General features: G+C 42.3%; 1 protein-coding gene across 7 annotated transcripts in view; it reads left to right on the top strand.

Annotated features, from left to right (window-relative positions):
* The window catches only part of xrcc4 (X-ray repair complementing defective repair in Chinese hamster cells 4), an 88685-nt gene extending 73489 nt beyond the window's left edge, over positions 1-15196 (top strand). For 3 of the 7 annotated variants that reach the window (XM_053241202.1, XM_053241204.1, XM_053241201.1), the window contains one exon: positions 826-1846. In XM_053241202.1, coding sequence (XP_053097177.1) covers positions 826-1012 — 187 coding nt within the window. In that variant the 3' untranslated portion in view covers positions 1013-1846. Of the gene's footprint in view, positions 1-825; positions 3389-6032; positions 7152-13991 lie in introns of those variants that run through there. The other 4 variants (XM_053241203.1, XM_026943734.3, XM_026943731.3 and 1 more) reach the window with 4 other exon arrangements.
* The last annotated feature ends 8809 nt before the right edge of the window (positions 15197-24005 follow it).

Here is a 24005-nt window from a genome sequence, read left to right as displayed (position 1 = left end):
TCCTTTTGATTTCAAGCGTGACCTTGGAACAGTCAACTGAAGACTATTAGTTGATCGAAGTTCCCTGGAGGCATTACAGTGGAACAGAAGGAGATCGGAGATATATGAAGGAGCCAGTCCATGCAAACCCTTATAAACAAACAATAATGTAATAGTACACAGAGTTAGCATATATAGAGAAAAGGGCAGTGGGCTTAGAGCAGAGCCCTGTGGAACAAGAAGTGCGATGAGGCATAAATCCTGACTGAAAAATTTTAATAATGTGATTCCGTTGCAAATATGAGCATAACTGCTGTGCTAACAGAGTTAGCATATATAGAGAAAAGGGCAGTGGGCTTAGAGCAGAGCCCTGTGGAACAAGAAGTGCGATGAGGCATAAATCCTGACTGAAAAATTTTAATAATGTGATTCCGTTGCAAATATGAGCATAACTGCTGTGCTACATTTTCGAGGATCTGAGATAAAGGGAGGTTTGATATTGGCCTATAGTTAGACAGCTGACAAGGGTTGAGGTCTGTTTTTTTAATCAGTGTTATTTAATCAATATTTTTAATAGAGGTTTGATTGCTTCTGGTAGTATTTGTTTAAGGAAATATGGAGGTAAGGGATGTAGTAGACACACTGATGATTTTGAAGAGGAAATTGAATAAATTATTTTGTACTGTTAGATTGGAGCAAAGGTTTCTATTCACTATTGATGTGGTTATATTGTTGTCAAGATAGTTCTACTCTGATTTTCTGTCTAATATTTTTAATTTTGACACTGAAAAATCTCATTGCTGTGGCATACGTTTGGTATATTTGTGCTATGGTGGTTTTGTACAGAGTTAACTTTGCTGTCGGTCGACGTGACCCTCAAGGGCCAAACAAATCCAGTAAGTACATTCATAAATCAGGTGAGAAAAACTGCAGCACTGGTAAAACTAACCATGGTAAGAGAAATTTAGGGCTTAATTTGTATTTTCCAAAGAGTGTGAATGGGTCCTATTACGTGCTGATTAACCCCTACTGATTCTAGAATGGACACAATCACTGTTCTCAGAGGGTCTTCCAGAATATCAAAATGATTGATCAAAATCACTTTCTACATTTTTGTTTAGCTTGGGGAACAGACACAGTCTCAGTATGTTGGAACCTGAGTGATGACTTAGGGCAGCTAGCAGACGGTCAGTTTAACCTGCTTGTCTGCTCCCTGGCCTTGGCTCTGGATTTTAACCAATTAACTAGGCCTGTTCTGAGATTATGTGCTATGCTGCAAGAAATGAGAGCAGCACCTTCGCGAGTAGGATATACACCATCCCCCCCTAACAGGCCAGGCTTGCCCTCAAAACTGCTCCAATTATCTATAAAGCCCACACTGTTTTCGGAGCACCACCTGGACATTCAGCAGTTCAGTGACCATAACCTGCCTTAAGCTACATCTCCACAACCTATTGGGTTGGGACCAGAACATACTACTGCATTGGACATCACCTTAGCTAATTTACACACCTCTACACTGTTACTCTTAGTAACCTCTGACTGACAAAGGCATATTTCATTAGCTCCTACATGAATAACTATCTTTGAGAACCTGTGCTTGCCTAAGACCCTAAGATTACCTGCTATGTCCAGTGCCCTGGCACTAGTGCTGCTGGTGCCCCTAAAGGCCTAGCTAATTTCATGTGCTGTTAGATAGAATCTCCTATAACCAGATCTCTTTCAGGTTTCTCAGCGGGTGCTTCACTGAGGAGAGCAAACCTGTTAGACATGTGAAGCAGAGAAGAGTGGTGCTCCCGTGGGTGAGCCTTAGCGTTAGCTTTGGCTTTTCGATTATGCCGCAGAGTCATCACCCAATCGCCCCACGGTGACAGCTCTAAAGCTGGAGTTGGGGAATTGCTAACTCCACCTAAGGCATCCAGACTTTCCCCTACAGAAACTGTGCTGCTCTCACTCTCGCTAACTCTTTGTAGAGGTTGGATGCGCACCTCTAATGCTGGAATCCTCTCCTTCAGAGAGCTAACTAATATACACTTCTCACAATAAAGCTATTACTAACGACGGAGGAAGAATGACTAAACATCCTGCACTTGACACACTGAAGAAGCTGTTTGCCATGTTGAGAGTTTAACGTACCTTAGTCAAAGATTTGTTGATCTTTGTCTTTAGACAAAAAAAAGTTATGATCGAAAAAATGAAAATGTGGCAGAAGGGAAAAGTGAAAAATACAACAAATGAAAACGATAGTGAAAAGTTATTGATGAAAAAGAAAAAACGGTATAATTCAAACACAGACACAGGCAAGAAACTCCCAGCAAGTGATTTGAAAACGGGAACATCACAGGAAAGGAATAATGACCATTGTGCAGTTTGCAAAAGAATGGTGTAGGAATCAGCACTTTTTGTATGTGCCTTTACTTTGTGCTTCTGTTAACATTTTATTAAGCAGTCAAATTACCTGTGTGTCATCTTTGTTTACCATATTCTTCTACTGTGTTGGGGTTGAATATTTTGTGTGTGTTCTTAACACTCTACTATACAAGGCTTGCTTTAAAAGATACCTGATTCTCATCAGGTGCTTAACTTAATTAAGGAACAGGTGCATAAATCACCTTAATTTTATTCAGTTATTATACTGCTGTGAAAAGTGCTTGTGTTATTCTGTTTTTAACACTAACTTGTACTAATTTTTTATTATCATGTTAATTACCATCCTTAATTTAAATGTCATTTTCACTGCACTTTAATTAAATTGCTACTTAACCATGCTTTCAAAACCTTTTATCTAGTCTTGACTTATTACATCAGTTCCTTTTATGTTAACCTTAAAACCCTTACTACAGTCAGCATCAGGTCAAATACTGGAATTTTTTTTCTTTGATGAAAGGGTCCAATAGTCCAGTCGGCTGTTCTTATTGTAACTGATTACTGTTAACAATTATGACCAGTTAAACATTCCACACCTATTTATCCTGATGCTGATTGTAGTAAGAGTTCAGCCAAATTTTAGAAGCAGCTTCTTAAAAATCCTCATTACAAGTTGTTGTCAAGTCTGTCATCTTTCTAGTATTGTGATGGTGCTTACTAACTCTAATTTTAGGAATGATCTGCTTGAAGAAGCCAAAGCAGAAGTGAGTAAAGTTCCATTTCAGCAGCCTACACAAATCTGTCCAGATCCTGATGACCTGTTTGATGACATCTAACTGCCTTCCATGTTTCTGACACATTTTTTAACTGTAGTTAATATGGACAAATGAATTTGTACATTAAATTGAGACTTACCATATATAGCCTAGATACTGAACATCCCTATACACATTTTAGCATTTGTATTTGTCATAAAACCCATAATAGAGTTGCTTGTATGTTTGTATATATGTGTTCTATGTTTATTGAATTCTCAAAAAGATTCCTTTCGTGTGGTCTCCTCTTTTTCACTATACATGTGTTAGCTGACTTGTTAATCATTTGTTAATTGTTAACCTCAATTATTGGTATTGTTTTGTTTCTTTTATTTTATTATATGGCTCAAACCACATGATTAGTATTTTAAAATAGTGCACCCCACATGGTATAGTAAGCATAAGTCACATGCACATGATGAGGTGAAAGTGTTGCTGTCATTTATGTAAGCATCACAGAAAAGTACAGTGGCAGTTTTACCTCCTAGGCTGAACACATTTTCTAGACTTTTTGTCTAAATTCTCATGTATTCTCTTTTTGCCTACTGACAAAACTGAAATTGATGGCATAATATTTTAATCCATTCTGGATTCTAGTCCTCCTTCACAAGTTTAATATCACCCTAGATGTAATTCTGACTTTCGGCTTCAATACTATCGAATGGCTTCTAAAATTATAGGGAAACAAATTTTGAACTATTTCTGACTTGTGAAACTTTATGGCCCTAATCATGTTTAATGGCGGTATTCTTAATTTTCTATATACTTTTATATCCACAATATCCATTTGTGCATCTATCTCTTGATAGTTCAATTAAATTCAGTGTTTCAATTCAATGTGTGTGTTTGTGTATATGTATATATATATATATATATATATATATATATATATATATATATATATATATATATATATATATATATATAACTTTAATCTTCCCTAAACTTTAATCTTCTTATGGTGAAGCCATTCTTTTGTTGATTTGGATGTATGCTTTGGGTCGTTGTCATGCTTAAAGATGAAGTTCTTCTTCATCTTCAGATTTTGTTTTGTCATCACAATATTTGTGCCAATATTGGTATTTGGAACTGTTCATAATTTCCTCCACCTTGACTAAGGCCCCAGTTCCAGCTGAAGAAAAACAGCCCCAAAGCATGATGCTGCCACCACCATGCTTCACTGTGGGTATGGTGGAGTTCTGGTGATGTGGAGTGTTCTTTTTGCGCCAAACATACTTTTTGGAATTATGGCCAAAAAGTTCAACCTTGGTTTCATCAGACCATAACACATTTTCCCACATGCTTTTGGGAGACCAAATGTGTTTTTGCAAAATTTAGCCAGGCTTGGATGTTTTTCTTTGTAAGAAAAGGCTTCCGCCTTGCCACCCTACCCCATAGCCCAGACATATGAAGAATACGGGAGATTGTTGTCACATGTACTACACAGCCAGTACTTGCCAGAAATTCCTGCAGCTCCTTTAATGTTGCTGTAGGCCTCTTGGCAGCCTCCCTGACCAGTTTTCTTCTCGTCTTTTCATCAATTTTGGAGGGATGTCCAGTTCTTGGTAATGCCGCTGTAAGATGCGACTAATAAAATGTCAGGAAAAGCCTACTAGAACAGCTGAACTTTATTTGGGGTTAATCAGAGGCACTTTAAATGATGGCAGATGTGTACTGACTCCTATTTAACATGAGTTTGAATTTGATTGCTTAATTCTGAACACAGCCACATCCCCAGTTCTAAGAGGGTGTGCACACTTATGTACTTATTTTGTTTTTTATTTTTTATTTACCCCCCCCCAAAAGATTTCAGTTTGTTTTTCAGATGAGTTGTACAGGTTATAGGTCACATTAAAGGTGGAAAAAGTTCTGAAATTATTTATCTTGGTCTCATTTTTTTTTAGATCACCAGAAACCTATATATATATATATATATAGCTCTGGAAAAAATTAAGAGACCACTGCAAAATTATCAGTATTGCTGGATTTACTATGTATAGGTATGTGATTAAAATGTAAAATGAACATTTTTGTTTTATTCTATAAACTGACAAAATAAAAATATTGTCATTTAGAGAATTTACTTGCAGAAAATGGTCAAAATAACAAAAAAAGATCGTGTTTTCAGACCTCAAATAATGCAAGGAAAACAAGTTCAAGTTCAAGTTTTTAAACAACACAGTACTAATGTTTTAACTTAGAAAGAGTTCAAAAATTTAAATTTGATGGAATAACCCTAATTTTCCATCACAGCTTCCATGCATCTTTGCATGCTCTCCATCCAGTCTTTCACATTGCTGTTGGGTGACTTTATGCTACTCTTGGTGCAAAAAATTCAATAGCTTGGCTTTGTTTGATGGCTTGTGACTATCCATCTTCCTCTTGATTATATTCTAGAGGTTTTCAGTGGGGTTCAGGTCTGGAGATTTGGCTGGCCATGACATGGTCTTGATCTGGGGGTCCTCCATCCACACCTTGATTGTCCTGGCACTGATCCTCCTGGCTCCTTCTGGATCTCAGCCTGGCTCTTCTTTTCTTCTAATTGATGAAGGGCTTTTTTCTAGCTTTGTACCGCTTCAGCCTGCCCCTAGGAGCCTGTTTCTAACCGGTCTCACCATGTACTTCACCAGCTGCCATTTGCCATCTTTTTGTAGGTCACTTGATGTCATCCTACAGTTGTTGAGTCACATTCGAATGAGTTGGCCATCATCCCGGTTCTCTGAAGGTGAAAGTCTGTCTGTAGACTTTCTGGGGACTTGGGGCACAAGGTGGAGGACACCCTGGACGGGGTGCCAACCCAACACAGGGCACAATCGTGCACACACACACACACACACACATACTGATGGACCAAGTAAAATTTTTTCTCAGGTAAAGGAGGCTCCAAGCAGAAGTACAGTGGGAGTGGACCAAGATGGGCCAGACAGGACTGGAAGGCAGGCATCTCATCAGGCAGCAGGAGTAATCTGAAGCTCAACAGATTTCCCCACACACGCCTATACCCACACACTACTCAATATGCATATTAAGACCACCCGATCTACACGGGATAACTTTGCTTTTGTTTCCACAGACTCATTCTCAGGAACCTAATTAAAATATGTAATGGGTTGAGAAAATGCCATTCATTTTTTTAAAGGTTCACTTAAAACAGCCAACCCCTATACATAATTTTTAAAATAAATAAATATTTGAGAACTATTGTAGTTAAGTGAGAACAGTTCATTCTCGTGGTATTACACCGCCACGCCAATAGGTGCTGCAGGTGCACGTGAAAGACGCGAGAGATTAATTCGCTCCCGGTCGGCAGGCTCAGTAATAAACTTGACTGCCACTGTGGAAAGACATAACATCTCTGTCTCTTAGTGTTTTTCACAGGTATGAAAATATTTCACGGAAATGTTCATTTCATTGTACTTATGTAAACGGAAATGTGCAAGAGTGTAATAGAATGTGTTTGAGTGAGTTTGGAAGTACGTGATAAGTCTTTTGATTCACGGAGGATTATAAAGAAAACAGCTGAAACATTAGCTAATCACTGTGTTTCAAGCACGATTCATGCTTATTTACATATGAGAGATTTTTTTTTACTGAAGTATAGAATCCATGTAGCACAAATTATATTGTTGGTTCAAGAGTGCTACAGAGTTACATTTCTTAGCGTATATTATATTCTCCATTCTGCGGCCATTATGAGGGTTTTCTGTGTGTGTGCAGGAGGAAAATGGCAGTAAATAAATGAAATGGATAATATTGAATTAATGTTTCTAATATAGTGAAATCTAAAATATTTACTTTAGGTTTTTCTGGTATATTGATAAGTGATATTTTGTATACTTTGTCAAATGTTTAAATCAGTTAGTTTGTGATGTCATCGTGTTTCACAAATGCATTTTGAGAATATTGTCGAGTCTTGAAATGTTGAGTTTGCAGAACTAAAAGAGAAATCATCTCAGTAATAAACTTGACTGCCACTGTGGAAAGACATAACGTCTCTGTCTCTTCATGTTTTTCACAGTTTATTCACTGATCCACAGTGCTCCTTGCCTGTGTATCATTTGCTTCTGGCACAGGCACCCCTAGGTCTGAGGCCTGTAACACATACAGTACCCTAGGGTGAGCTACTCGGCTGGGGTTCCATCCCGCTATAGAATACATTGCGTCTCTTCCATTTGGTATTCTGGTCATTGTACAATTCAAAGAGGCTCAGGGGTATAAAAAGATGCATTTACCACCAAGCATCCTATGCCTGCGACTCTGTCCATTGACTTTGTAAGTTCTCTTTATTTTTACCTTCTGTATATCGTTCATTTGTTTTTTGTGCCCATTTATTACTTTCACTAACTAAAAGATTATTCTTTATTCTTTTTACTTAGTGAAAGAAATAAATAACCCATTTATTACTTTCACTAACTAAAAGATTATTCTTTGGATTCAGTTAGATTAACCTGGTATGTTTGAGTCAGATAATTAAGTTATTATAAATTGGAATCAGATAATTAATTAAAAAGAAGAGAAAGAGCATTAGCTTTGTACACAATGGCTCAGGGAAAGGCTAGTGAAGTCCAGAAGCGAGTGTTTATGCAAATGTGGGCTGAGAGAGGCTCTGGTTTATCTGCTGACTGAAGATATAAAGTCAGGTCCATAAGTATTTGGACAATTTTCATAATTTTGCTTCTCTACCCCACCACAATGGATTTGAAATGAAGTAATCAAGATGTGATTGAGGTGTAGCATGGACTGTTGTTTCTTTGGGGCCACTTTGGATCTGGCAAGGATATTTGAACCTCTCCTTGGTGCTCAGTGTGGAGTTATGCCATGAACATAGACATAGGATGTCACTGACGCATCACAGATGATGTGCAATTCTCGTCTAGCTTTGAGCAGGTCCAGGGCACTTGAAACATAACACCTGTGTATGGTGATCAAAGGAAGATGCTGCAACTCAGATTCCCAGGACTGCCAGGCTTGCAGGAGCTCAGAGGAGAGGAGGGGGTCATCCCATTCTCATTACTTGACCCATAGCTGTCACACCAGAACTGTGGCTCTCATAGTGAAAGGAAGTATATAGTGCAATGGGTTGTACTGACTGGCAAGGACTCGATAATATATATATGTGTATGTGTAGACTTTCAGCTTTATTTTAAGAGGTTCCACAAAAATATGGCATTTGCCATTTAGGAATTAAAGCTATTTTCAACAAAGTACCTCCATTTTCAGGGGCTCAATGGTATTTGGACAAAGTGACATAATTGTAAATATAATCATAATTTTAATACTTGGATGAAAATTCTTTGCAGTCAATGACTGCCTGAAGTCTGGAGCCCATGTTCTCAAAACTCAAATTCTGACTTTCCCTCCTGGAGATGCTTTGCCAGGCCTTTACTGCAGCCACCTTCAGTTGCTGCTTGTTTGTGGGTCTTTCTGCCTTCAAATAGTCTTCAGTAAGTGAAAAGCATGCTCTGTTGGGCTGAGATCAGGCAACTGACTTGGCCATTGAAGAATATTCCATTTCTTTGCCTTCAAAAAGTCTTGAGTTGCTTTTGCAGTATGTTTAGGGTCATTATCCACCTGCACTGTGAAGTGGCGTCCTATCAGTTTTGTAGCATTTGGCTGAATATGAGCAGAGAGTATAGCCCTATACACCTCAGAATTCATCTTCTACTTCTGTGAGCAGTCACATAATCAATAAACACCAGTGAGCCCGTTCCATTGGCAGCCATACATGCCCATGCCATAACATTTTACTCCACCATGTTTTACACAATGTGGTATAATTTGGATCATGACCTGTTTTTTTTCTTTCGCCATACTTTTCTCTTCCCATCATTCTGGTACATTCTGGCAAAGTCTAAAATGGTTTTCCTGTTCTTGAATGTTACCAGTGGTTTGCACCTTGTTGTAAACCCTCTTTATTTACATTCATGAAGGCGTCTCTTGATTGTAGATTTTGACAATGATACGGCTACCTTCTCCAGAGTATTCTTGATTTCTGTTGATGTTGTGAAGGGGTTTTCTTCACCAAGGAAAGGATTCTGTGATCATCCACTTTAGTTGTCTTCTGTGGTCTTCCAGGTCTTTTGGTGTTGTTGAGCTCACCAGTGCTTTCTTTCTTTTTAAGAATGTACCCAACTGTTGATTTGGCCACACCTAAGGTTTTTGCTATCTTTCATAGATTTATGTTGTTTTTTTCAGCCCAGTGATGGCCTCCTTCACTTGCATTGAGATCTCCTTGGACTTCATATTGGTAGCTCCAGTCGAACAGCTGCCAAATGCCAATTCGATACCTGATATCAACTCCAGACCTTTGATCTGCTTCATTTGTTTTGAAGTAACAAGGGAATGGACCGCACCTGGTCAATTATATTCTTGTCAGTCAATTGTCCAAATACCTTTGAGCCCCTGAAAATGGAAGTACTTTGCTTAAAATGGCTGTAATTCCTAAATGGTAAATGCCATATTTTTTTGGAACCTCTTAAAATAAAGCTGAACATCTACACTTCGAACACATCTTGATGGTTTTATTTCAAATCCATTGTGGTGGTGTATAAAGGTAAAGTCACAAACTTTGTCATTGTCCAAATACTTCCGGACCTAACTCATTATATACATAAAATACATATATATTCCTCATTGTCACCTCCTGATAGGTTAATAGACAATGCCAGTAATGGAGGGTGTCAGGCACACAGTGCCAGCTTAGTACTAGGGTCATCTCTTGGGGGTCTGTCTGGGTGTAGGAGATCCATAGCTCGATGCTCTCTGATTGGGCCTCTTTAGGGAGATGGCTGAGAATTTGTTGCTCGCCCATTGGTGGATCTCAAATCCTCCTGAGCTCAGCAGAGACCTTAAATCATCAATCAGCTCATGGGCTTCAGCTGAAGTGGTGGTGCTTTGTAGGCAGTTGTCAACATAGAAGCAATGCTCAATTGATCTCCTTATCTTGTTGTCCTGTGAAAACATGCCACTATCGGGCAAACATAGCACAGCATGGGCTGCAGGTTGTGCTGATTGGGAGTACTTGCCAGTCATAGACATCAGGTGGAGAGGGTGCACTTGGTAACTGTACTCTGCTAGCTCAAGGTGGTTGAAGGCTCCCTGGATCCTGAACCACTTAGAGTGGTTAGTTAGGGTCGGTAGGCTGAAGGTTACAGAAGTGATATAGAGCATTCTGATGTCTTGGTGCACTGTATTTAGCTTCAGCTGTGCTGAGTTCCTTCTCGGGCTGAGGTGTTGTGCTTCAGCAGTGAGCAGGATAGTGTGCTCTGAGCCTTCATCAAGCACAGCATATGTCTCTAGAGCCTTCTGCTGGTGATGCAAGAAAACTTTGCCACCATTACATAGCTGAACAAGGTACAGAGTCTCTGCAGTGGATTTATAAAAACTGCTGCTCTCCTTAGTGGCATCCACTTTCCTGTGGTTGATGTTATGGAGCAAAGAAGGGTGTTTGCCTTGGAAGAGAGATGACAGGGCCTCTTTGTTCACGGTCCCTAGACACATGGAGGTGAGAACACCTCCAGAAACAATTGTTCTCCTTTTGCTCTGTAGTCACTGCAGAGCAGTGACTGAGGAAATGCTCGTCTGAGACACAGTAGTGGACTTTCAGTTCAGTGGGTGGCTTGGGCTGGGTTTAAAGTGTCTTGGTGATGATTCAAGATGGTGGTGTGGCAATAGCACGCAGTGGCCGCTCCAGATCCAAAATGGTGCTATTTTTTAACACGACTTTTTAATGGTACATGGACATTGGAGCAACTGGTGTTCATTGTATGTACCATCCCCAGACACTACTAAAGTACAGAAATAATGCAACAACCGACCTGCATGATGACCTTCTGGAGAAGCTATGCGATCTTGGCTTGCTGCGGGGACAAGTTCTCCAGTCCTTGGCATCGCCTGATGCTGGTGGCCGGTGGCTGGGGGAGGGGACGTCATAAGTATTGTGCGAGGAAACAGAAGTGCAAGAGGGCGGGGGTCTGTGCTTGGGTAAAAACAAACCCTAGCCGGCCGGCTCTCCCGTCCATCCTGCTCTCCAATGTCTGCTCCCTGGACAATAAATTGGACTACATCCAACTCCAGCAAACTACACAGCGTGAGTTTAGAGACTGCTGCATCTTTGTTTTCACAGTGACAGAGGCACTCTGTGAACTGTATGGGACTATCGGGAAACTGCAGAATGCACACCCTTACGGACTGTTAACTGTTGCTGGAGATTTCATCCATGCAAATCTCAAGTCAGTGCTCCCTAAATTCCATCAGCATGTGGACTTTGCAAAAAGAGTGGTGAATGCCCTGGATCTTGTTTTAAATTGCGAATTTAAATTTGTGCGAAGTGGTGACGACTCGGCAGCATAATCTCAAAGCCAAAGCTAACACTAATGCTCACCCACGGGAGCACCCCTCCTCTTGGCTTCACGTGTCTAACATGTTTGCTCTCCTCAGTGAAGCACCCACAGAGCTCTTTCCGGTATCTCCGGTTATGGAAGACTCTATCTTATGGCACTTGAAATTAGTTAGTCCTTTAGGGGTACCAGCAGCTTTAGTTATATATATGTACCGAGAGCCAGGAAACTGGACATAGCTGGTAATTTGTTGTGGTAATTTGTTTGTTTTATTTTATTTGTATAGCGCTTTTAACAATGGACATTGTCACAAAGCATCTTTACAGAAATAAATAGATTCAAATGAAATTAAACCAAAATAAATTGTAAATATGTGAATTTATCCCTAATGAGCAAGCCACAGGGGACGGTGGCAAGGAAAATCTCCCAGAGACAGTATAAGGAAGAGATCTTGAGAGGAACCAGACTGAAAAGGGAACCTATCCTCATCTAGGTGCTAACAGATCCCTTCTATAACTGTGTACTATATGGGCAAAGTGAAATTGTGCAACCAGTAAATTCATCAGTTTTTGCAAGAAGTCCGGTTTGTTAAACCTATCCACTGTCCACTGATGGAGTCCTGGATATAAAGGTGCTCGTGGCCACAGCCCCAAAGCTACCACAGCAATTGCAGTCCCAAGCCATCACAGTACAACTCCCCATATGAGATCCCCAAGCCATCTCCACGTCCCATCTTCAGGCTGTCCATGTGGGGCCACCCCCAGCAGCAGCAAGCGATCTCAACTGATGAGAACTCCAACCAGAAGTAGGGCATCAGGTTGGACCAGGCAGGTCCGGAGAGCAGAAGGGGTCAGGATCATTGGTATCTCAGGAGTAGTATGTGTAGACAGAAAGAGAGAGAGAGAGAGATTATTATGTAAGCTTTTGTCGCGTAATGGTTAAGGACAATGTACTTTGCGTGCAGAGTGCAAGCAGGGACTCCGGCAAGACTAGCTATGACAGGATAACTAAAAGGGAGATCCAGAAGGTAACACAGACATGAGGGCACCCTGGGACATAAAGCGGCCAACTACTCCACTGTCGACAAAACTGAGTGAACATGTGAGAGTTGGGGGGCGACAATATCCAAACATCCCAGTTCACCACAACACTCTATGCCTGTGAACCTTCCAGACCTCTCCTTTACCTAAGAAAAAACTATTCACAAAAGGCTTGACTAAACAAATATGTTTTCAGCCTAGACTTAAACACTGAGACTGTGTCTGAGCCCCGAACACTAAGTGGAAGGCTGTTCCATATCTGTGGGGCTTTGTAAGAGAAAGCTCTACCCCCAGCTGTAGCACGCACCATTCGAGGTACCAACAAATAGCCTGCACCTTTTGATCTAAGTAGGTGTGGCAGCTCATAAAAAAACAAAATTTCAGGTACTGTGGCGTGAGACCATTTAGTGCTTTATAGGTCAATAGTAGTATTTTATAATCAATACGAAATTTGATTGGGAGCCAATGCAGTGTGGATAAGATAGGGGTGATGTGGTCATATCTTCTGGTTCTAGTAAGGACTCTCACTGCTGCATTCTGTACTAACTGAAGCTTGTTTATGCATCTACTGGAACATCCAGACAGCAAGGCATTACAATAATACAACCTAGAGGTAACAAAAGCATGAACTAATTTTTATGCACCGTGTAGTGACAATATATTTCCTAACAATATTTAAGAAATAAAGCAATATTTCTTAGCAATATTTCTGAGATGAAAGAAATCTATCCTATTAATATTATCTACATGAGCTTCAAACGAAAGACTGGGGTCAATAATCACACCAAGGTCTTTTACTGCTGCACATGACGAAACAGAAAATCCATCCAGAGTTATGTAATCAGAAAGCTTACTTCTAACTGTATGTGGTCCTAGTACTTAATTCTGACAAGACAGAAGTACTTGTAAGAGAAGGTTAATAAGCATCCAGTGTCTAATGTCCTTTACACATTCCTCAACTTTATTAAGCTGGTGTCTGTCATCTGGCTTTGCTGAAGCATACAGCTGTGTGTCATCAGCATAACAGTGGAAGCTACCTCTTAGTATAGTATTCTATATTTATGAATAATAATGTTTATGAATAATTTTGTCCAGAGGTAGCATATATGAAGAAAAGAGCAGAGGGCCTAAAACAGAGCCTTGTAGAACACCAAACTTTACCTGAGTATGTGCAGAGAAGTCAGCATTTATGTCTACAAACTGATAACGATCAGTCAATTAAGACCTGAGCCAGAAGAAGGCCGTTCCCTTAATGCCTACAACATTTTGAGGAGAATAGCATGATCAATGGTATCAAAAGTTGCACTGAGGTCAAGCAACACAAGCAAGGAGACAAAACCGTGATCAGAGGCCATTAGTAGGTCATTTACCACTTTAACCAGTGCTGTCTCTGTGCTATGATGAGGGCTAAATCCTGACTGATATATTTCATGAATGTTATTCCTATATAGGTTTGAGGTTCTACTTCGTTTTATGGTATAAAAGAAGACTTGACCGAGAGAGGAGAAGAGCGAAAGAGAGAGAGAAAGAGAAATATGGAAAACTGCTGCGAATGCGTGCTCAAGAGAATCAGACCTACCCCGATCGTGTTGAGCGCAAAAGAAGAAGAAGAAGACAGGATGTCCGTCCATCCTTCATCTCCGGAAGAGAGTTACGCTGTTCCTTTGCCGCCTACCCCTCCCCCGACCCCTGAGTTCTCGCAACAGCTTTCACCCCCTCGCTCCGAGGAACCACGCTGGCGAGGATCCTGCGGGGATGGACGTTCAGGACACTCATTCGAACGAGAACTCACCCTGCAGATCGGATGACCCGTTGCGGACGTTCATCGACGACCCTGACGCACCGCTCTCATGCTGGTTGCAGAGGATAGAGTTTTTCAAATGTCTGGAATCAGCGTTGCTTCATTTACTCAACAAGGCTCTGATAATGTATGCCAAAGCCAAATGCAACGGCTGTCAGATCAGTCATCCTACACACGTGCTTGCTCGACCCAGCCAACGACATCTATCAGACTGGCTTTCATGGTGTGGTGCGGAAGCTGTGGAACCCGCTGTGGAACCCACTGTTCATCGAAGACATTGAGAAATATATGGACAGCTAAGGATTTTACAAGATGTGCAAGAGCGGCGAAATTAGGACGGCAACAGAGATTCTTTTGCTGGAGTATAGATCAGGAGGATCGATCTACGAGCGCATCTACCGAATGTACGATGATATCAAACCTGACGAGGAGAGAATAGAGCGTTTCACAAAGCTAGTCACAGAGTGCCGATATTCCTGTTTAACTTGATTTTATTCTATGCCATCATATATGCATTTATTCAGTGTGTTTTTTGCTGCTACCTCTTATATTTTATTCTATACTATTATATATTCGATTATTCAGTGTGTTTTTTGCTGTGCTGCTAACTATTATATACGCTTGTAGTTTGATTTTATTGCTGACACGTATATGTATATAGTTTTTGCACACGTGTGTTTGATTTTATTCTATACTATTATATATTCAATTATTCACTGCTACTGTGTGGTACTCTGGGTCGTTCAATCTTGGTTCAAACGTTGTTTATGATAAAACATTAATAACATTTGTGTGTGCATAAAAAAAGTTGAACAAAAAGTCTGAATAAAGAATCACGCCTTTCTCTGTGTGTATAAAAAAAAAGTTGAATAAAAAGTTGTAGTAACGCTGAGCCAACAGTTCTGTATCTTATGTCTTTATTAACAATACCTGAAGACATTGCTTTTTTTCTGACGCATGCGCCTGCTCGCTCCTCACTCCCGGCGAACATGAAAATCCCCTTACAACTAACTACTACTGCCATCTAGTGGGTAGGTGAACCATAAACCCGCTTTACTACAAGAGTCTGAATAAAGAATCTCGCCTCTCTCTGTGTGTATAAAAAGATTTCAAATCTCAATCCTCGCCTTTTTCTCTCATTTCGGTTCAGCCATGTCCGAGAAACGTGCAATGAAAAAAGTGTTTTACGATTCGGCCGACCCAGGTAGCTTCAGAGGGGTAGAAAGACTGCGAAGGGCTGTGCGAGACAAAAAGGGGAAGCCGCCATCTGTGGAAAGGGTAAAAGATTTTTTATCAGAGCAGGACGCTTATACTCTACACAAACCAGCCAGAATACATTTTACTAGAAATAGAGTTTTTGCCCCGCATCCCTTGAACCAATTTCAAGCCGACCTGTGTGATATGCAGGCTTTATCGGATTATAACGATGGGTACAATTATTTATTAACGGTCACAGACGTATTTTCCAAGAAAGTTTACATCAGAACTCTCTAAAGAAAAACATCCACGGAGGTGGTAAAGGCTCTAGAATCCGCTTTCTCCGAAAGCCAGACGCCTGTAAAGTTACAGACAGACGCCGGAAAAGAATTTTTTAACAAGGCTTTTGAGGGTTTGATGAAAAAAACACGGCATTGTGCATTTTTCCACATCCAGCGAACTCAAAGCTTCGGTGATCGAAAGATTTAAACATACTTTCAAAAGTCGAATGTGGAGATATTTCACAGCTAACAACACCTTGCGATACCTCGACACGCTGCAGGACTTGGTGAAAAGCTACAATAACAGTTATCACAGCAGCATTAAAATGGCGCCGGCTCAGGTGACCCTGGAGAACGTTGATCGAGTGTTTCAGAACCTTTACGGTAAGCTGCCACTCCGGAAGGCTAGATTGAAGATGGGTTTTGAGACGGGGGACCTCGTCAGGATATCGAAATTAAGAGGGGTGTTTGATAAAAAATACGAACAGAGTTTTACGGACAAGCTTTTTTCGGTGACCGAATGCCTCCCTCGCGACCCTCCGGCGTACAGACTGAAAGATTACGACGGAGAACCGGTCCGAGGCACCTTCTACGAGGCCGAGTTGCAAAAAGTAAAAACGGACGGCGACAAAGTCTACCGCGTGGAGGAGATTCTGAAAAGATGTACGGTCAGGGGCGAAAATCAGGTCTTTGTACGGTGGAAAAACTGGCCCGAGAAATTCAACAGCTGGATCGGAGAGAGCGATTTAAAAAATATATAAAAAACGGACGACGCCCGCAAGGGCTCATCATTTCCCAGTCACGTACGGGCCAAAGCACGAGGGTTTTTACATCACCCTGCCGTCCAACGCCAGCCTTGATGTTTTTAAAGATAACAAAATCTCCAGTTACCGCGTGGATCTGGCCCAGCATATCGATCTGGAAGGGGAATGGGAGGTCGCCTTGATGGAGATTTCCTATCCTCATACGTGGTATACCGTACCCGAAGAACGAGCATACTATGAATATAAGTTTAAACCAGAAACCCCAGAGACGAAGAGCAAGGTGCATCGTCACAAATTCCCGAAATAACCTGGGACAGTTCAAAATGGAGATGGAGGCTTCGTTTAGAAAAATCAACTCTGATATTTACCTGTCCTACAACAATTATCTGAGGAAATTCGATTTCCAAGTGGGCGGTCAGACTCATGTGCAGTTTTACCCACCTCTCGCTTACATTATGGGCGTGAGACCTGGAGAATGGGTCGAATTCGACAGGAAGCTGGCTGATTATCCCTCCGATCTACGAGCAGGGTTTTATCACATGTTCTGTTACTGCGACGCCGTTCGCCCTCAACTGATAGGCGACGCTTACGCCCCACTGATGAGGGTGGTTGACGTGCGGAGCATACAGGGACGTAGTCACGTTGCGTTTCGACCTGCTGTATTTACCGGCGAGCAAACGGCACATCGAGAACATAAAGGTCAAGATAAAAACAGATCAGAACCAAGAGGTATAATTCACCTTCGGGAAGGTCATCATGACGCTTCACTTTAGACCGAAAACATATGGTGTATAAATATATATAAAACCCATCATTTAACATGACCTTCATTCAATCTCAGGCCGTAGAGGACGAAGCTACGTTCGGGGGTGTCGGAGAATGAATTAAAAAATAAAATGGCTCGGGCACTAGCAATGGAAGACCCTCACAGATTCGTCCGTTACTACGAAAATCAGGCCGGAGGCGATTTAGGAGGATTTTACGGAGCCACTGTAATGTATGACCGTGGTACCGGCTCGATATTCTCAAAACTGTTTCGTTTCGTATCTCCCCTGATGAAAAAAGGGTTAGAGATAGCCAAACGCCATCTTAAAACGGCTGCCGCCTGTATCGCTACAGACGTGGTCAGTAGAGTCGTCGAGCTTCGACGATTGGAAAAAACAAGAGGGGTCAGGGGGCATCGCATGCGTTCTGTCTCATGGGAGCGCGCGACTCGGGATTCCGGCTGAACGTGCTGGGAGCCTCTCTCTTTGTGAAAAAAACGACCGTAGCGCCTGCCATGCGGTTAGGGCACGCGGTGGCCCTGATCAAAGCCAACACTCTCTATCCCCTCTCACACGTCATCGTGAAAACCTACTCTGTCCCTGCGAACTCTAGGATATGTAACCAGGAGAATCTATTTCTCGGAACCACTCCTAAATACGTGGTTTTAGGTATGGTGCACCATGAAGCATTCACGGGGAGAAGAGACCTGTCCCCATTTAACTTTGTACATAACGACGTAGAATACCTGGCTCTGTGTCAGGATGGCAGACAGATCCCTGCCAAGGCTTTCCAGCCCCAATTTAACAACATACAATCCGTCAGAGAGTTTTACAACATGTTCATGGCTACCGGGAGACCTCTTAAAGATATACCTCTGAGTATTACCCCCGACGATTTTAATGCCGGCTACGCTCTGTTCGCTTTTAATCTCAACCCGGCTGACGACAACGATGCGTTGTCAGTTGTATCGAGCGGTAATGTGAGACTGGAGATGAGAGTCAGAGTGCCTCTACCGAACACGACCATGCTTATTGTCTATGCTTGTTACGATTCTATTCTAGAAATAGACTCTAAAAGACAAGTGCTGGTGGATTATTACTAAACGCTAAGAAATCATGGATAATCTTCAGCTAGAGAGTCTTTTACGGCGTCTTTCAGGAAAAGTGTTTTGTGGTGTGTGGGCTTCCAAAATCTTTCCTTCTCTAAACGCTCCGAAAAACGCTCCGAAAACATCAAGTACCACACGGGTCAATTGCAACATCAGCTGTCTACCGTATGCGGTCATCACTGAATCTATTATCTTTACCACCGCGCCAGAGGCTTATCCTTCGAACAAGTATTGTCTCTGTACGACGAGGACGTGATAAAAAATGATATTATGGTGCGTGACTTTGTGAAAAAATGTGTTAACAATAAAACAATAACAATAAAAGCCGTTACTGTGGGGGACAGGTTTGTTGTTCTTTATCTGCTTATGAATACAACTTGTGAAAAATGAAAGACTGTACGCATAATGATTCGATTAATAAACTCTTTATTGATGAAATAATTGTCTCAGTCATTTATTATTATTGCGAATACTTGATCCATTGAGGGGACAGAACGATTTGTTTATGGCTCCCGAGCTTCTTAGAGGTGAGAGGTGCCGAGGGTGTGATCCAACGCGGGGATAACGATACCGAGGTCCTTTTACGATGCGTTTTTAAACCGATAATGGTACCCTCCTTCAGGGAGCGGTATTGTTCGCGAGCGTGCGGGTTATTTACCGAAGATAAAGGGACGTTCAGTTCCGATAGAGTATTCAGAAATTGCGCCCAACCGGCAGGAATGGGTGTTTTTTTCTTATAGGAGAGAGAAAGATGTTTGAATAAATTGATCATATGAGACCCTTTCGCCGTCTCACCCTTATAAACAAATTCCCCCTTCGAATTCCAACCCCCGCCGCTCTCCTTTAATTTCTCGTACGGTCGAAATTGACCCCGTCGGACGCACGCGCACGCGCTTCGAGTGGAAGAAGAGGAGGGGTGTGGGCCTCCCACACCGGCGGGGACCTGAGCCCCCTCCTCCTCGTCAACCTTCCCACCCTCTCCATCCTCGGTTCGCTCCCGTAACATCAGAGTGACTCTACGCTCATCTTGCCAATCCTGCTTCAGCAACGCCAAATTTCTCTGCAACAAAGCGTCGTATTTTTAAATTTTTTCATAAGAACTCAACCCCGGTTCGTTTAACACCTCCCTCATGTTATCGTTCAAATTGTCTTCGGCCGTTTCTCTGACCGTAGTTCAGTCCGTTTAACCGACGGGGCGAGACGAGAAACATTTTCTGAGCTTTCTTCAAAGTCATTTTATTATTTATTTTTTTTACTGTCTACTAGAGAGCCCTCCGATAAGATTCCCGATCAGAGGTATGATGGTCGAGAGCAAAGGTAAAAGAAACCCACCGGTCTGTTTCTTCAGAACCCTATGTTTGCTTTTTAAACAGGTTTTTTCATCCGCCAACAGCCTGATAATTTTTCTCCACTTTTTGAGTTTTTTGTATTGCGAAGGGGTTAAGGGGATGTTACCCTTGAGAAGGTTTAAAGAGATCTCGCACAGGGTTCTGAGGAAGTCGGGAGAGCCATGTTCGAGAATCTCTTTACATTTCCGGGGAGCGGCGTGGTACAGAGCCGCGAGCATGGGAGCATTCCTTTTTATACGAGCCATCATGACATACACGGTCGAGCGCTGGTGAGGAAGCAGACTGCTCCTCAACCTGTATCTGTCTGGGCACCCCTGGGTGAGGTCGATGATTAAATAGCTGTAAGCATCTCCGGTAGCGTCTTTGAAACATTCCAAGAAATAACCCTTTTGTGAGGGAAAGATCTGATGGGCTAATACGCTCACCTGTAGTTTATCCCGAGGGTTTTTAAACAATACCAGATAATTACTGTTCAGGCTAATGGTACGGTTGTGTTTACCTCGCTGAAACACGTTTTGAGTTAGCATCATGACGCTCATGTTTCTGTGGTGTCTGTACTGAGTGAAAATTTTAACCACTTCAGGATGTTCGGATGCTTGAAAGATAACGTCGTCCAGAATGATCAAATGGATTAAGTCGTGAGGAAACAGGTTTTCATCTTCGAAAGAATCAGGAAGCCCTTTGACAAAAAATTTTATCTTTTTATTCATATTGCAATTCATCGTACATAGTCTGGTAAGAAGTGTAGACCCATACAATGTTTTCGGGTATGACGTTCATGACATGTTCAGAACATTGAAGTACACTCTTTACAAAACAGGTTTTCCCACAGCCACTACGGCCAGCTATTATACAAGAGAAAGGACAGACGAACCTGTGTTCGAAATCTGTTTCTTCTATAACCTTGAGATGTGACATTTTATTTATTTGCCTCTCCAAAAAATAAAAGAAAAAAATAAACAAATAAATAAATAAAAATATAGATTAATATCCGAACGGCAGAGTAATACAGTCCGGAAAGAGTCGTCTTTTGTCGTATACAACCCGAAACTTTTTCTGAAATGTCGAGTTTTTTAACGAGAAACCCTTTTTATCACGAATTATCCCGTGCTGAGGGATCTTGATAGCGCCCTCCTCCCCTCCCTCCCCGGAGATCCTTAGGTAATCCTCCACCAGATCTCTGACGCTGTCAAAGTTGACCCTCTCTCAACATTCTAGGGTCTGTGTGATGCCTTTGACGCGCATCACCACTTTTTTTTTATTCTTTGTCTGATAGGCGTAACTCTTGGGCCCCGCTGCCGCAAACTCTTGTATGCTATCTCCGTCCAATAAAGGGTAAGAGCATGCGCTGTTAACGTATGGATACAGAGAGGTGACGTCTACGTAGAGCACCTTTTACCCGGGTCCCGCTGTGTGTCTCAGCTTAAGAGCGCTCGTTCGACCTCCGTAAAGAGCTGCGTGAGGGACCATAGGCTCTGGAGGATTAAATGTACGGAGAAACTCTTTGACGCGCTAGCAAGATTTTTTCATCTCGACCCACTCGTGTTCTCTCACCACCGTCATGCAGATGCCGTGTTCGGACTCTAACGTCCTCACTCTCTCCTCGCTGTTCAAACGCAATTCACAGAAACTGATGCCTCTCAACGGGCACATCTCCGCCGGGTCGAAACATGACGAACAGCCTTGGTAAAAGCACCCGTGATATTCCCACGCGTACTTTTCTCCGTTGATCTCGGCGTAACTGTCTACAAAAAAAGGTTCGATCTGCTTTTCCCCCATATTTAGAGCGTGCTGAATAAAGAATTTTTCTTTCGCCATGACCCATTCTAACCATTGGATGGACGCGTGCTAGAATCTTTTACACACCCGAGCGTAACCGTAGGGGCAGGTTATGGCCAACGTCTTAGGAGTCATATAATTTGTGATAAACACTTTCATGCAGGCTGACGCTATGGTGATCGAATCGAACGGGTCTATCCCCGTCTCTCCGAGAAACTGATCTCTGAATTTGACGCAACCCTGGGAAAGTATAATCACGTCGTTTTTACAATAACGCAGAGCTTCTTTCCTAAAGTTAAAAATGCCCCGCGCAGCCACGGTGTACCATTCGTGAAAATCTTGATGCTCCCTCTCCGACATGCGTTCTACCCCATAATCGGAGGCGGGTGGGTAGGGTCCTATGTACTCGAGACGTCCGGCTGAGCTGAATTTATGAGGAAAATACCCCTTGGTCTGATCGGCGAAACTTAAGGCTTTTGGGAAATTGCTAAGACGCATGGGTTGGAAAGACAGAGAGTCTATGAATTTTAGCTCGTAATGAGGGTCTTCAGAACTGAGGATTTTACTCCCCGTCATGAGAATACGCTGAGGCGATAACCCCTCTTTCAGCATACCTTTCAAAACCAGATAGCTGTCGAACCCTTTGGCGTTGTGAGCGATAAAAACTTTACGTCTGTAGCGCTCATTTCTGAAATACGTAAGAAAATGTTTAACACACCCATGACCGTAAAACCACTTCTCTTCACCTTTCAACGTTTTTGCATACACCAGAAAAGGTACGCGCATCTCAGCAGCGAACGTTTCAAAGTCATAAAAAATCAAATCGGGATGGTCGGCGCTCACGGGGAGAGGGCGAATGTAAGACCTGTGGTCGGTTTCCAGCTCCCTCCTTAACATCTCCCCACAGATTCTACATTTCGGCATAGCGCAACGATGACCATTTCCTACACGGGTGTTTGCTCCTGTGTTGTAACACCGACCGCATCTAGCACATTTTTTAACGAGCTTGCAGAGACTGACCGACCTACCCGTTACAAAGTTCCTCTTACCTTCTTTGCGACGGGCGAAACAAGCTGGGGAACGACATTTTCTGAGACAGTCCAAGCATTCTATGGGATCGTGCTCTTGCATGGGGCACTCCCTGTCGTTGCATATGTGACAGCAGCCTCGACAACTATGCGCATAGGAGCAATTAAAACCCTTGTAACAATAATTACAGACGAATCGCGTACCTATAAAGGCTTTGAGGTTTTTTATCCCTTAATAACGGTTATCCAGTAAAAACGAAAACAAAGATCGGGGGTACGGTCGGGGAAATCTGTTTCAAATGCTAGAGGGTGCTAGACGTACTGTAAAACACTACGATTTTACGTTCTAAAATGTCTTCGAATTTTCGCACATTGCTAAAGGTGACCCTAGACGGCTGCTCGTCCAGATCAATGGCTCGCTGCCACTCTCTAGCCTGTCTCTCGCACTGCCCGTCTGTGAAACTATCATTACACGCATGAGCTAGACCGACGGTGAAGCAGAGCTGATCCCCGCGGTCCTCTGTAACGTACAGGTGAAGTCTTTTTTTACGTATGATTTCACAATCTAAAGTTTTCTCCAACATATGTTTTCCACCACCTCTAGGGTTCCGCACCACCTGATCAGATCCACTTGTTCGCTCGCCGCAACCCCCGTGTTCGACTGTACTATCCGATCGAGCATATAGAATATTTTCACCCGTGCCGTCGGCGACTACCGACGCGTGAACTCTTACATATTCGCCACTTAACTGTACCAAGTCCCCCCTCCCAGCTACGACTCTCGCGTCGTCGACCAATTCCCGAATGAGACTGATCATGTTTTGATAAAACGTAGCGATATCAGACTCGTCCCCTGGGGGAGGGATTGTTAACACGCGTCTCATTTTTACGGCATTAAAATTCTCGTGCGTCGTGACATCGATTTCTCTTTCATCAGCTCCATATTCCTCCTCGTCTTCGACCATCCTGCATCCTCCTCCTAGTGGGACCCTCGTATATATAAAACACACCGTTAATCACGCTTTGAGATCCACGTCCCACTTCCCTGGTTGAACACGTGGGTGAACACGAGCGTGGTTCGGCTGAATCTGTAGGGGATTAGAAGAATGTTTAGTGACCTGTTTTATATATATATATATATATATATATATATATATATATAAATAATAAATATTGAAATAAAAGACATACCTGTAAACAACCTCTTCACTAGCGACAGACTCTTAATGACTAATCTCCGTCCCTTCGCTCGCCGGGGCGCGTCGCAGGCTTTTAAGATGGGTGTCACGGTTGCGACTTGCGCCCTCACTGGCCTCGGAGTTGTTGATATTTCTATTACGCCGTCTCTGCTTCTTGGAGGAGAGGACAGAACGCGGCGATCTCGCGAGATCGC

Source organism: Pangasianodon hypophthalmus, chromosome 17 (genome assembly GCF_027358585.1).
Source record: "Pangasianodon hypophthalmus isolate fPanHyp1 chromosome 17, fPanHyp1.pri, whole genome shotgun sequence".
NCBI classification, from domain to species: domain Eukaryota; kingdom Metazoa; phylum Chordata; class Actinopteri; order Siluriformes; family Pangasiidae; genus Pangasianodon; species Pangasianodon hypophthalmus.
The sequence above is the reverse complement of the archived record's forward strand: the minus strand, read 5'-3'. Positions and strand labels throughout refer to the sequence as shown.